Below are 14,808 nucleotides of genomic sequence, written 5' to 3'. Positions count from 1 at the left end.
ACAACTCAATTCAGTATTCTGCTGACCAGCCAGACCTACTTTTGTCCCTTTTCCACATGTTGCACTCCTCTTCCACATGTTGCACTCCTCTTCCACTACTCATATACGCTCTGTACTAGTTTTGGTTTTTCATTTTGCAGTTTCCATCCTATCTGATGCACATTTAGAATTTCAGCGAGGTCACCTCTTATTGTATGGAAATGTTTTCTCCCCTTAATTAAAAAAACATAAATCTCAAAATTACCTGGCCGTACCACACCCAAATATTAAACACCAACAAATGTGTGGTTTGGGAGCTGGCAAAAAGGCCATTTGAAAATGGAGTGTTTTCTTGCAAGGGATCCAGACCTACCAGCCTTGAAAAAAAAATATCGGTATTTTTGGTTGAAATGGATTCCAGTTAGTTTTGCAAGATGCAGCGGGGCCATGTGAAAGCGGAAAGACAGTGGACCGTTTTCTGGCTGAACGAGAGTTAATCTAGATTAAAAAGTGTAAGATTCAGGTGCATTACAAGAATAACATGGCGACCCCATTACTTGCTGAAGTGATGCAGCCACAGCTTTGCTGTCTAGCCTCTGGTCCCAGTAGCCTGCGGTGCGAGCATGTCAAACGATTGCAGCAAAGATGTGCGTGAATTCTCGCCCATTTCTTAATATGTCCGTCTTCAAAGCCTGGATGCTGAAGCTGGTACTTACAGCTGCTTTCGGGTGATTTAAGAAGAAGTAAATCTCAGCGAATGAAACCTCTGACTGATGTAGCAGAATAGTTCTAGTTTTTTTTTTTTCAGCCATGGTACAACCTTTAACCCCTTAAATAGAACTCATTAAAAGTCTCCGACCCCAGGTGATGAGTAAAATATACAGCTAGCACATCGGTACATTTAGGAAGGGGAAAAAATAACCCCCATGTATTAGGATGAAGTATCCATAATTCTTTGATGGGGAAGCGAGACTAGGGAATTGTGTGGTGCTTTGTTCTAGAATCTGTTTATGCAAATAGTAATATTCCTTGTGTGATCATAGTGCTTGACAACTTGCCAATATGTGTTTCAACCCCTGGGGCCTGGAGCTTTCTCAAGGCTGATACAAATAGCATAAGTACACTAACATGCAATTAATTAATATAAGAAACCGGATTTACTACCATGAATATTGCACAAAATGCTTCTACTCTGTGGAATACGCACAGCACTGCAAACCTGTTTTGGCTCATAAAATCGAATTCTGGGTTCTGCAAATAAAGTTTCCGTCTGCAGTTGATTGAAGTGGCCGATGAAGATGTAAAAAAATATGTACACGAAGATGCATTGAATGTGTGTAGCTAATTGCCATTATAAAGCACAGCCCACCGGGCCGCCGTGCTCCTAGTCTTATACTAAGTAGTGAAAGCATTAGAGTTCACAAACAACCCATACAAATACAGCACTTGCAGAGGAATGTTGAAAGTGACTTCGCTTTGAGTGTGTAGTGTTGACCAGAGGTCTCTATATTGAAAATAAGAAAAGGCAATAATTTGTGATATTATGTATACACTCCTTTTACAATGCAAGTGGTTAGTGTGATCTGCTTACCCATGATAAAGTGGTGAAAATGAGGGAACATATCCCAATATTCAGTTTTTGCTCAGCTGTTAGATATCACCAAGTTCAAGATGACTAAAATCCAGTCAGGCCTTTACTCCAAGTCGAATGTCTTACCCCTTGACCTCTGCCCTTTGCCCAACCTACTGATGCGACTGAGGGAACCATATGAGAGACTAGGGGGAAAATTCAAGCAGACTTCCACCAAACCACACAGAAAGCCGTCTACAGCTGCAAGAGTGCCTCGCACAAGACAATCCATAGCTACCTTGACTTTCTGTGTCTCTGTGTGTGTGTGTGTGTGTGTGTGTGTGTGTGTGTGTGTGTGTGTGTGTGTTGTCTTTCTGTGTGTGTGTGTTGTCTTTCTGTGTGTGTGTGTTGTCTTTCTGTGTGTGTGTTGTCTTTCTGTGTGTGTGTGTGTTTGTGTGTGTTGTCTTTCTGTGTGTGTGTGTTTGTGGTTTTGTGTGTCTGTCTACCAATGCTGGCTACTCCCATGAAGGAGTAAGCTAGAAGCGCTTCCTTGTCTCAGCCAACTTGAGTTAGGGCTGGAAAGTGAAGGCAAACAGCAGCCAGGGCCACTGCACTTAAACTCCTTGCCAAACCGCACTCTTGAAACCATGAGTCCGATCCCCACCCTAAGACTAGAGAACCTTACGCAGGTGCACTGATTGATAAACTAGCCTGCACTAACCTGATGCCATACCCACACCTTATTGTGCCTCTGTGAGGGGATTGTAGTTGAGTTACACCCCAAACATGCACAGTCCAGACATCCGTGTACAGAGTGCTGTGTTTTACACAACGCTGTAGGCCAGTCTTGCGGCCAGCCCGCTCCTCTTCCTTCTGTCATCAGGTGCTGGATGTAGAGGCCAAAAGGGCTTACCTGTATACTGGCAGTGTTTATTAAAACACCAAAGGAATGTTTTATCAACACTGCCGAGTTAAATTATTAACAGTCTGTGTAGTCTCTGGGCTTTCTTTGGCGCCTCACAGGTGACATGGCTGCTCGCACCTGTAGAGGAACCGCCACATTCCCTTCCACTTAAAGAATAGCTATGAGGGAGAAATGTTGTGAGTGCCAAGTGTTAATGTTTAGTTGCTAAAGTTGGGAAAAAGTGCCAGAAGGTACATTGTAAAGTTGCAAACCTAAAATGACTGGATGGTTTTGGGATTTCCTATTGTGGCAATTCATTGCCCAAAAAGCATATTTTGGAGCTCGTTCTTTAAGGTATGTTTGGGAGACCATCTCTATGCAAATATGAAGTGAAGAATTTTCCCGACACCTGGTTAAAAAACAAAAGGTGACTTTTTAACCTGTTATAAATAATTGCAGATCCCCCTCTTAACATATGGATTCTACACTGTATGACCCCGCAAAGCAATGTATGAGGGTCTACGAGTTTTGCCAAACCATTAGTAGAGGGACTTAGCAGTGAGTTAATAGATGCAGTAAAAACCTCTTCAACCTAAAGACTGTTCCAACAAAATCACAAGCTCCTTCACTGTGGCAGTTTTACTTAACACATCCTCTCTCCAGGCTTTGACTCTCGAATAAGGTAATCATAGGACTATTATGTTTTCAATACCCAGTCTATGAACATAGGTATCAGGATATTGCATTAATTTTTATACTTGTATGCACATTCAACGTTGCATAAATCGGCAAGCGGGAATCATAATTTGCACATATTGCATTTCTTTGACTTGATTTTTTTTTGCGTTTGTGATGAATGTGCATGAAAATACAATACTTAATTGAATAGCAAGTAAGTAATTGTATGCGATAATGGTGATAACTCTTGTCTTAAACTGTTCCTTTTTCAAACTGTCATGTAATCTGCGATTGATTGCTTTCCAGGCACAAATTAAATTACACTTTAGGACTTTAAGGAAACATCATGAAGACTTCCTTTTAATGACATTTACTTAGTAGCACAGTAAACTGTCAGCTACAGATACTATGACTGTACAATAAATTGTTTATTGTTGGTTAGTAAAACATGATATTTACACCACCAGTGCAGATTTGCATTCATTGACTGCTCATTTAAGGGGTAGTAATGCTTTAACGCAGTACTGATTTTGGTTATTACTCTCCCTTCTCGGGATATTGAAATAGGTGCTATTAGGTGGCCTCCAGATGTACGTTCTAGATATGAACTGATTTATGTAATGCAGAACACTTATTCGTTTACCTAAATATCTTTGTTGCTTCTTTTTTATTTTGCACTAAATGAATGTTTCTTTAAATGTAAAAATGGAACTGTAACAAAATGTAATTTGTTAACACCTTTTTTTGTGTGTCTTTTCTTTAGCTGTTCTTTATGCATCTTTTACCGAACTTTGCAGAGTGCTGGTGGGACCAGGTCATTTTGGACATCCTGCTATGCAACGGCGGTGGCATCTGGTTGGGCATGGTAGTTTGTCACTTCCTGGAAATGAGATCCTATCACTGGGCGAGCTTCAAGTAAGTCACTTTACAAGTTCTCTCGCAGGTTCTATTTTATGTTAAAACCCTGGATGTTTATGAGCACCTAATACTCTTGTTCGAGGCATGTGGGCTGCTAAATTCATATCTTAGCATTAGATCGCCGCCTAGTGTTGGGTCCGGATGATCGCACATTGTTGTCCTGGAAGAGTCTTCGAAGTATCCTGAGATAGGTGGCTCCTCCCCTGGACTACAGTGCGCATGGGCATCGGCTCCATCCCCAGATTGTTTTTTTCCGCCATTGGGTTCGGATGTGGTCTCGACGTCTTTCTGTCGAAACCGAGAAAAACTAACTCTTAGCGGCCAAAAGGCCTCGCTTTTTTTGCGTCGGTATTGTCTGCGCACGGTCTCGAGTCTTCCGTCTCTTGGAGCCGGAATAGGCGGAGTTTTCATTCGCTCTTCGGACTTTGAGGCCTTCTCATCGCGGCACGACTGCAAAACTTTTCTGAACATGGAGCGGAGCCCATTTAAGTACTGCCCGCTCTGTGGGTCCAAGTACCCACACATCGATCTACACCCCGTCTGTAACAAATGCCTTTCGCCTGACCACGACGACGGCAAGTGCAAGGCCTGTGCACAGTTCCGGTCTAAGAAGACTCTCAAGCTTCGGCGCGCGGTGCGCATGGAAGCTAGACAAGCGGCCCCGGAAAACATCTTCGGCGACCAAGATGAAGAGGACCAGGGTCATCATCTTCAAATCTCCCCACCCGAGACGGAGGTCGAGGCGGATCCGGTAGACGACGACGGAGTCGTGGGTCAAGGCCTTGAATACGTCGACGAACTAGGAGACGACGAAGAGATTTATGGGGCCGCGGCGGATAGCTCGGGGGACGAGCTCTGCCCCGAAGGTTTCGAGGATACCGACCGGGTCACGGGATCGCCTGTAGGCTTTACCCAAGACCCAATGCCGCAAGCCACAGCCCCGCCTTCTGGCCCGGCCACGGACTTACTTGCTGAGCAGACTGTATCGAAACCGAAACCGAAAGCATCGGGATCGACTACATCTAAAATGGCCGACCCGAAAACGAAACCGAAACTTAAGGACTCGAGTGTCCCTAAGATGGCTGCCGTGCCGGCGAAAACGACTGTACCCGCTACTCCATCGACTCCGTCGACCTCCGGTCCGCAGAAGTCGAAGAAGTCCGTTGATTCCGCTGCTGCACATTCAAAATCTACGCCAGAGGAGGGGTCCTCTAAGAAAGATGGTCGGCACGGGTCAACATCGGCGCCGCCGTCCAAGCACGCCAAAGCCGGCTCCACGGAGTCTACGCAGGCGCACGGATCGAAGACTGGCACGTCTGCGCACCGGTCCCAGGACTCGGGGTCGGTGACAGCGGGATCCGCGTCGAAAGCCCACAAGGCCCACAAAGACGTCGGATCCGAGGGAAAGGTCAAAACATCCTCGTCGGCGCCAAAACCAACTGAGAGTGAGACGTCCCTCATCGCCGCATCACTACAGAGAATCAGGGAGAAGGCCTCTGCTCCGTCGGCTCCGATATCATCGCCGCAGGCGCAAAAGGACAATCCAGCAAAGCCTTCTGGCAAACTTCTCTTTATTTTGCCGCCAAAGGAGGCGCCGAAAGCCTTTTCCACCAAATCGGCACCGAAGAAGACGGTTTCTTCAACGGCTGGCCCACTTCCACGTCGGGTACTCGAATCAGAGGATGATTCAGAGCATTTCATCGACGCTGACACAGGCAAATTGACCCTCTATAAGAGAAAAATATCTTCAGAGTCAGTGGACTCATATGTCATCCCACTGAAAAAGAAAAGGGTGCCCCTTGACGCTTCGGGCCTCATGGAACCAATCCAGCCTCCTCCGAGACGGAGCCCTACTCCCTCACCAGAACACTCTGCGGGTGAGGGGTATGATGCGGATGAGCAATTCAATTTTCCTATCAATGAACCAGATGCACAACCGGATTCATATGATGACACTGGTGACCAGGGCACCCAAAGTGTGGGGCAGGACCCGCAGCTTTTTAATGCACGTGCATCCCCAACTGAGGATTCAGCAGGTTTTCATGCGCTAATTGAGAGGGCAGCGGCCAATCATGATGTGGACATGCATGCTGACCCGATAGAGGAAGACTTCCTTTTCGACACATTTTCAGTCTCTGAAAGGACAGTAAAGACGCTGCCTATGCTTAAAGGAGTCCTCAAGCATGCTGGGGATATCTTTAAGGAGCCTACCAGAGCACGAGTGGTCAATCCACGCATTGAAAAAAAGTACAGACCTGCACCTGCGGACCCCGCATACATTCGGGGACAGTTGCCACTGGACTCTCTTGTGGTCGCCAATGCCAGGAAACGTGCCAACTCCCAGACGACGGGTGAAGCTCCTCCCCCGGATAAGGAGTCCAAAGTGCTAGAGGCAGGGGGCAAAAGAGTAGCTGCGCAGGCCGCAAACTTTTGGCGCATTGCCAATACACAAGCACTCTTAGCACGTTACGATAGGGCGCATTACGACACCCTAGAACAGGTTATACAACACCTGCCTCCAAAGTTCCAAGAAGGCACCAAACTGCTTATTGAGGAAGGGAAGCTAATCTCAAACGCAGCCATCAAGTGTGCACTTGACGCCGCAGACACAGCTGCTAGAGCTATCAACACTAGCGTTATGCTGAGACGACAGGCGTGGCTCCGCATCTCGGGGTTTAAACCAGATATTCAGACAACCATTCTTAATCAGCCAGTCAATCCTGATAGTCTGTTTGGTCCAGATGTTGACACCACCCTAGAAAAAATAAAAAAAGACACAGAAACTGCTAAGTCCATGGGGGCCCTACAGTCACAACAGTTTCGTGGCAGCAATTTTCGTCGCTCAGGTGTACGTGGAGTCACCAGAGGACAAATGGGTCAACAATCTCAGTTCTCAAAAGGTGGAGCACAATCCTCGTTCACAAAACAGAACAAGGGAGGTTACAGGAATAACAGCAACAGAGGTCGCGGCAGAGGAAACAGCTCCCGCTCCTCTACCCCAAGCAAACAGTGACTCTCTGTCGCAGCCCCCCGACCACTTAACACCTGTCGGGGGGAGACTGCAGCACTTCCTGCCCGTCTGGAGAAACATCACCACGGACAGGTGGGTGCGACAACTAGTCCAGTATGGTTATTGCCTAGAGTTGAAATCCACTCCACCCAACATCCCGCCAAGGCAAAGGCCTATGTCCGCAGAGCACTTGCTCTTATTGCAGCAGGAAGTAGTGGTGATGCTGCAAAAAGGCGCAATCGAGCTCGTGCCGGTGGGAGAGGAAGGCACAGGGGTGTATTCCCTGTACTTCCTTATTCCAAAGAAGGACAAATCTCTCAGACCCATTCTGGATCTACGTCCCCTCAACCTGTACATACTATCAGAACACTTCCATATGCTTACACTGCAACAAATTCTTCCCTTGTTAAACCAAGGGGACTTCTTAGCAACCTTAGATCTCAAGGATGCTTATTTCCACATTCCACTACACCCGTCCCACAGGAAATACCTCAGATTCACTATCCAAGGCAAGCATTATCAGTTCAAGGTCCTACCCTTCGGAGTGACCACAGCACCAAGAGTGTTTACCAAGTGTCTGGCGACAGTAGCAGCGCACCTCCGGAGGCAGAACATTCATGTCTACCCCTACCTAGACGACTGGCTCGTTCAGGCCAAGTCGGAACAACAGTGCGCCGCAGACATGTCAACTACCATTCACCTCCTTCACGATCTGGGCTTCTCGTTGAACTACCCAAAGTCGCATCTTCAGCCGGCACATGTCCGGCAGTTTCTAGGTGCGACGATCAATACCCTGACGGCCATGGCTCAGCCAAACCAAGTCAGGATAGACAGCATGCAGTCTCTGATCCAAAGGTTCAGACCACAACACTCACTCCCAGCGAGAGTGTTCATGCAGTTGATTGGCATGATGGCCTCCTGCATCTTCATAGTCCCGCACGCACGGTTGCATATGCGTCCGCTCCAGGAATGCTTAGCAAATCAGTGGACACAGGCTCAGGGACAATTGACAGACCTAGTGTTGGTTACCAGTCGGGCATACGACTCTCTGCATTGGTGGACTCCACACAACCTTTGCAAGGGCCGACTGTTCCAGGAGCCAGTGCCACAAATTATCCTGACAACGGACGCATCTCTCCAGGGATGGGGAGCTCATCTGCTCACTTACACAGTGCAGGGACTATGGACGACGCAGCAACAGAAGATGCACATCAACTATCTGGAACTGATGGCAATCTTCATGGCGCTCAAGTCCTTCATTGTGCATCTGTGCAACAAGGTAGTGTTAGTCCGGACGGACAACATGACCGCAATGTACTACATTCAAAAACAGGGGGGCACCCACTCGCCACAGCTGTCTCATCTGGCTCAGGGCATGTGGAAGTGGGCCATTCAGAGTAACATTTTCCTCATGGCGGAACACCTCCCGGGCAAGGACAATCAGATGGCGGATCTGCTCAGCAGATACAGCCATCAAATGCACGAGTGGGAGTTACACCCATCTGTACTCCACCCGTACTTCCCGCAGTGGGGTCATCCAGAGATAGACCTGTTTGCCACAAAAGAAAACGCAAAATGCCAACACTTTGCCGCCAGGTTCCCTCACCCACAGTCGCAGGGCAATGCGATATGGATGAACTGGTCAGGCAAATTTGCGTACGCTTTTCCACCAGCCCCTCGGATACCGCTGGTCGCGAGAAAGCTAAGGCAGCACGCGATGACTCTCATCCTAGTTGCTCCAACGTGGGCGCGCCAAGCATGGTACACCACGTTCCTCGAACTCTCAGTGGTGCCGCATCAAAGACTACGCCTCACGCCCAGTCTTTTGACGCAGAACCATGGAGAAATTCAGCATCCAGATCCGCAACAGCTCAACCTGGCAATCTGGCTCCTGAAGTCCTAGAGTTTGGCTACCTTAACCTGCCTCCGGAATGCATGGACATCATCAAGGAGGCTAGGAAGCCGACTACCAGAGCATGCTATGCTGCGAAATGGAAGCGTTTTGTCATTTACTGTACAGCCAATGACATCAACCCGCTTGATGCATCTATCCCTAACATCATTTGCTATCTGTTGCATCTTTACAAGTGCAATCTAGCGTACACTTCCATTCGGATACATCTATCCGCCATAGCGGCTTATCTTCAGAACAGGCAGCATCTCTCTGTCTTCAGAGTGCCTGCCATTAAGGCTTTCCTTGAAGGTCTGAAGCGAGTCATTCCCCCAAGAACACCACCAGCTCCGGTGTGGAACCTCAATGTGGTCCTCACCAGACTAATGGGACCACCTTTTGAGCCACTGCACTCGTGTGAACTCCAGTTCCTAACGTGGAAAGTAGCTTTCCTAATCGCTATCACGTCGCTACGGCGTGTTAGTGAGCTGCAAGCGCTCACAATCCAAGAGCCATTCATTCAGATTCATCCAAATAGGGTAGTGCTACGTACTAACCCCAAATTCCTTCCGAAGGTGGTGTCACAGTTTCATCTCAACCAAACTATTGACTTACCGGCATTCTTCCAAAACCCACAAACGGTGGCGGAAAGAATGCTCCATACGTTAGACGTACGGAGGGCGTTGATGTACTACAAGGACAGGACACAACCTTTTAGAAAGACAAAACAACTTTTTGTTGCCTTCGCACCACAACACAAAGGCAACCCTATTTCCAAAGCAGGAATAGCCAGGTGGATTGTTAAGTGCATCCAAATATGTTATCAAAAGGCCAAGCGCACTTTAACGATACCCCCAAGGGCGCACTCCACACGCAAACTGGGGGCATCCATGGCTTTCCTGGGAAACATTCCTTTAGAAGATATTTGCAGAGCAGCCACGTGGGTTACACCACATACCTTTACAAAACACTACTGTGTTGACGTACATTCCAAGCAGCAAGCTGCTGTAGGACAGGCTGTTCTCAAGACACTCTTTCGGCTTTCTGCAGCTGGCACGGGCAACCGCCGCTAATGGAGGGACTGCTATGTATTCTATGCTAAGATATGAATTTAGCAGCCCACATGCCTCGAACTGAATATGCTACTTACCAGTATGCATCTGTTCTTGGCATGTAGGGCTGCTAACATTCATATCGCCCACCCTCCTCCCCGGTGCCTGTCGCAGCTGCAGATATACTATTGTATTCACTTATTAGCATGGACATCCTTTACACTTTTCACTCCATCTTCTGCCACAATGGCGAAAAACAATCTGGGGATGGAGCCGATGCCCATGCGCACTGTAATCCAGGGGAGGAGCCACCTATCTCAGGATACTTCGAAGACTCTTCCAGGACAACAATGTGCGATCATCCGGACCCAACACTAGGCGGCGATCTAATGCTAAGATATGAATGTTAGCAGCCCTACATGCCAAGAACAGATGCATACTGGTAAGTAGCATATTCAATATCAACAATTTCTGAAATAGGATCGCATTACATTTTTTGTGGTTTAAGTTGAATTTTGCCATTTTTCACATTTATATAAAAATGTAAAAGAAATGATTGCACCTTGCGTTCATGTTTTAGAGTTTCTAACCTTCAAAAGGAATCTCTTGAATGTAAGGTTTTCCTATATTTACTAAGCCACTGTTTCACCAGTGTTTTATTTCTAAGCATTTTTTAAAGTTTTGCCTCGATGTATTTGTTTTTAAAATAGTTGAGGAAGTCTGTTTGCATGGTTCTCCGAATGTGTTTTACAGCATTTCTGGCATATTTGGGCGCTATGAGTGAGGCTGCTTAACCCTTCACCCCTCCCCCCCCCCCCCCCCCCCCCCACCACCACCAGCGCTTGTGCTCTACCCCTAATTATGGCAACCCTTTGGTAGATTTGACTTTCAGAGAAGCCCATGGTGAGTGTGTGCAAAACCTGTGCAAGTGGCATAAAAGTCGAATGGGCCATATGGAACAAAGGGTGGCCTTACACCAATCACACGGACCACTTTAAAAACATAGCAGCAGGGCTGGTTAGCATTGTTGTGTCACTGTAGGCAAATATACAGCATGAATGTGCCAGTTTTAAAAACATTTTTTGCCATTTTAAGTCTCACTCGAACATAAAGTCAGCAATAACATGTTAATTGACATGGCCTAGATGCATAGTGTTTAGAAATGAAAACACAAAGTATATTAACTTGCATGCTTCTAAAGCTGCAGAGACTAAATAGTCTTATACTGTGAAGGCTAAGATGGTGCTTGCCATTGCCAAAGCTCCCTCTATCTTTAAACCTAAAATGGTATACTTTCCATCGGAATAAACTAGAAAGTCAAATGTTATGACATTGTACCAAAAAGAGACCATCTAATTCATTGGCAGGCTTTTAGTGTTGCAAAAATGATTTTTAGAAATGTTAGTATTTGCTTTAAACTAGGCACCCACGTCCTATAATGTCTGCAGTTAAATATCCTTTAGCACAGAGCCTTGCTCAGAAAGGTGTGAAGTGTTGTTGTTTAGTTCTTGCCTGGAGAAGTATGGCCTTTCTGTTGCAGCAGCCCTATTAAGCAAGACCAGGAGATCACACTTCTACCAAGCTTCGCCATGATTTCATTAGGGTCATGTGTGAGGAAGTATGGGATTTGAGACCACTGGCGCGCTCGAAGACCCGCAGCGTCTTCTGGAATTTTGAGCCACATGTCTAAAGGCTAGATCTAGCGAGGTGGTCTTTGAAGTAGGCCTTCTGAAAGAGTCATTTGCTCCTGTTAGAACCTCTTTCAAAGGAACATGGGACATGCAGGGACTACAGGGCCAAACCGTGGTGGTTGAGGCCTTGTACTCCTGATGTCCCAGGTCCTGGCCTACTATGGATCCCGCTCAACTGGGCAAAGTACCTCTTCTGCACTTGACTCGCCGTGGTAGTTGTGGGTGGGATGTAAATACAGGTTATTGAACACGACTCCTAACTCAAAATGTAAGCTGTATGAAAAATAAATCAATGTCCAACTGAATACTTTTATAAGAGAAAGTAGCATTTTATTTCTAATTCTGCACAATCAAAGAGATGTGACCTTCAAATGCAATAGCCCATTGCCCCTTGAAGCTGGGACTCTAGTAGTTGTCAGGCAAATCTCTGTCCCACCCTCCTTTATGTAACGTGTTTAGGATTATTCCCCATTCATTAATGGCTGCATCATGGAAAGCAAACTATTAGGCCGTATCCAGGAGTTCTCCCTTCTGTCCTTGTAGGAATGTAGGCAAAAGTGTCTATGGTGCTTCAGCTCTATTAGCAGCAAGTTCCCCAGGACACCAAAGACCCAGTTTCAGTCTTGTTCACTCCGGTGGTTTTCAGTGTTCAACTGTGCAGTGAGTGCCCTCTTCTCGGGAGCTCCCAAGTCCGGATCCTGTACTGTGAAGTCGGGCCACTCGTGATGGACATGGCATCTCTCTGTGGCCCATGCTCTTCCAGTTAAGCAGCGCTGCTGGTTGGTTGCCAGTGATCACAGCTGCTCTCGCTTGATGGACACAAAAGGTAAGCTGCTCTTCTACCAGAGGGCTGGGGTGTACTGGTGTGATCTTGCGGCTCGTTACAGGACCTCCAACAAGGGTTAAATCCCCTGTTTCCGGGAGCCAGATCGTCCGCTGCCCTACTTTGTACATTTTATGAAGCCCTCCATCATATTTTTGGGCAGCCCAACTCCGCCAGCGCATCTTCGGTCCCCAAGGAGCCTGTTGCGGGTTTTGGGCCTTCGGCATTTGCTGGGGTTCACTATCAACGTGCTGAAGTTGTGCCTGACTCCCTCTCCGACACTCCCTTTCATCAGAGCTGTTCTGGACACAGTGCAGTTTCAGGCTTATCCTCCCGAGCAGTGAGTCCGTGATATTCGGGCAATGATACCGATGTTTCAGCCTCTATCCGGATTTCGGTGAGAATGACCCTGAGTCTGCTGGGTCTCATGGCCTCAAGCATCCTGCTAGTGGATCATGCCAGGTTGCATATGTGGGCTCTGTAGTGGGTCCTGAAGTTCCATTGGGTGCAGCATCCGGGGAATCTTTCCGACTACATCCAGATCTCGGAGGGAACTGCACAACAACTGCAGTGGTGGTTAGTCACACAAGATTGTGTCAGAGGCTGATCCCTCTTCCTTCCCTAGCCAGATTTAACAGTGGTGACCAATGCGTCACTCATGGGGTGGAGCGGCCACCTGGGAGAAGCATAAATCAGAGAACTCTGGTGTCCGGCAGAGTCCGGACTCCATATCAACCTGTTGGAGCTCCCGGCGATCCACCTGGCACTGAAAGCATTCCTTCGCACCCTCAAGGAGAAAGTAGTGCAGGTGTTCACAGACAACACCACCGCCATGTGGTACTGCAACAAACAGGGCGGGGTGGGATTGTGGACCTTATGTCAAGATGCTCTTTGCCTTTGGACATGGCTGGAACATCAGGGCGTGACCCTGGTGGTTCAACACCTGGCAGATTCTCTGAACGCCAGGGCGGATAAACTCAGCCGTCAGTGCCTGGTAGATCACGAATGGCGTTTCACTGATGGTGGTGCAACGTCTCTTTCAGGGATGGGGAGAGCCTTGGTTAGATCTGTTTGCCATTGAAGAGAACGTGCAATGTCAGCAGTTTTGCGATTTGGAGTTTCCAAGGCGGCACTCGCTCGGCGACGCTTTTCGTCACGAGTGGAACTGCAGGCTCCGAGTGCTGAAGGAAATCAAGCGCGGCCGTGCCCAAGTCATTCTTGTGGCTCCCGACTGGACTCTGCTACCCCAAGATTCTAAGCATGGCCTTTGATCCTCCGATCAGACTGCTCCTTCTGGAGTATCTTCTGTTGCCGCAACAGTGGACGTTCATCCTCCCGAACCTGTCCAGCCTCCGCATCCTTGTGTGGAGATTGAGCGGCGACAGTTGACAGCGTTTGACCGGCCGCCTGAAGTCTGTAATGTCATCTTGGCAGCCAGGCGTCCCGCCACTAAAACGGTATACGCCTGTTGATCCAATAAGTTTGTGGCATGGTGCACAGGAAAGGCTGTGGATCCCCTTTCTGCCCCTCTCTCCGAGGTTCTCTTGTTCGTCATTTCCTTGAGCCAGCAGGGCTCTGTTCTGGGCACTCTTAAAGGCTATCTTGCAGCGATTTGTGCTTTCCTTCAGCTACCAGATCAGCCATCTTTATTGAAATCCCCTACTGTAAATAGATTCTTTAAGGGCATTAGTCCTCTCTTTCCTCCATCTCCTTTCATAATGCCCCATTGGGCGGGCCTTGAATCTTGTTTTAACTTATCTTATGTGCGCTCCTTTCGAACCTCTTCACAACTGTCCTCTCAGGCTTCTTACTTAAACACTGCTTTCCTTGTTGCCATCACCTCTGCTCGCAGAGTGAGTGAGCTTCAGGCTCTATCCTTTAAACCCCCTTTCTTCTCTGTGCATCCGGACAAAGTGGCGCTTAGGACGAGACACTTGTTCCTTCCTAAAGTTGTTACACCATTTCACATTGGACAAACGATCACTTTGCTCACCTTTTTCCCACTTCTGCATCCTTCCAAGGAGGAGGAGAGACTCCACTGTCTGGACCCAAAACGTGTGCTGTCCTTCTATCTTGATCGCACAAAAGATTTCCGGGTGGATGATTAACTCTTCGTTGGCTATGTAGGTGCCAAGAAGGGTCAGGCTGTCCAAAAGGGTACCATCTCCCGATGGGTTGTCCTGTGTATTAAATTCTGTTGCGCTTTAGTGAACAAGGAACCTCCAGTGGGGCTGCGTGCTCATTCCACTAGAGCCACGGCAGCTACTACTGCATTGGAGTCCCACTCCTTTG

At 47.7% G+C, this 14,808-nt stretch overlaps 1 protein-coding gene across 1 annotated transcript in view; it reads left to right on the top strand.

The window, feature by feature from the left end:
- Nucleotides 1–14,808, top strand: part of PTDSS1 (phosphatidylserine synthase 1) — a 360,643-nt gene that overhangs the window by 201,612 nt on the left and 144,223 nt on the right. Inside the window, exon 6 of the mRNA XM_078686999.1 lies at nt 3,895–4,046. Coding sequence (XP_078543125.1) covers nt 3,895–4,046 — 152 coding nt within the window. The remainder of the gene's footprint in view (nt 1–3,894; nt 4,047–14,808) is intronic.

This window comes from Lissotriton helveticus, chromosome 4_1 (genome assembly GCF_964261635.1).
Source record: "Lissotriton helveticus chromosome 4_1, aLisHel1.1, whole genome shotgun sequence".
In the NCBI taxonomy this organism is placed as follows: Eukaryota; Metazoa; Chordata; class Amphibia; order Caudata; family Salamandridae; genus Lissotriton; species Lissotriton helveticus.
This window is presented reverse-complemented; position numbering and strand designations above follow the sequence as displayed.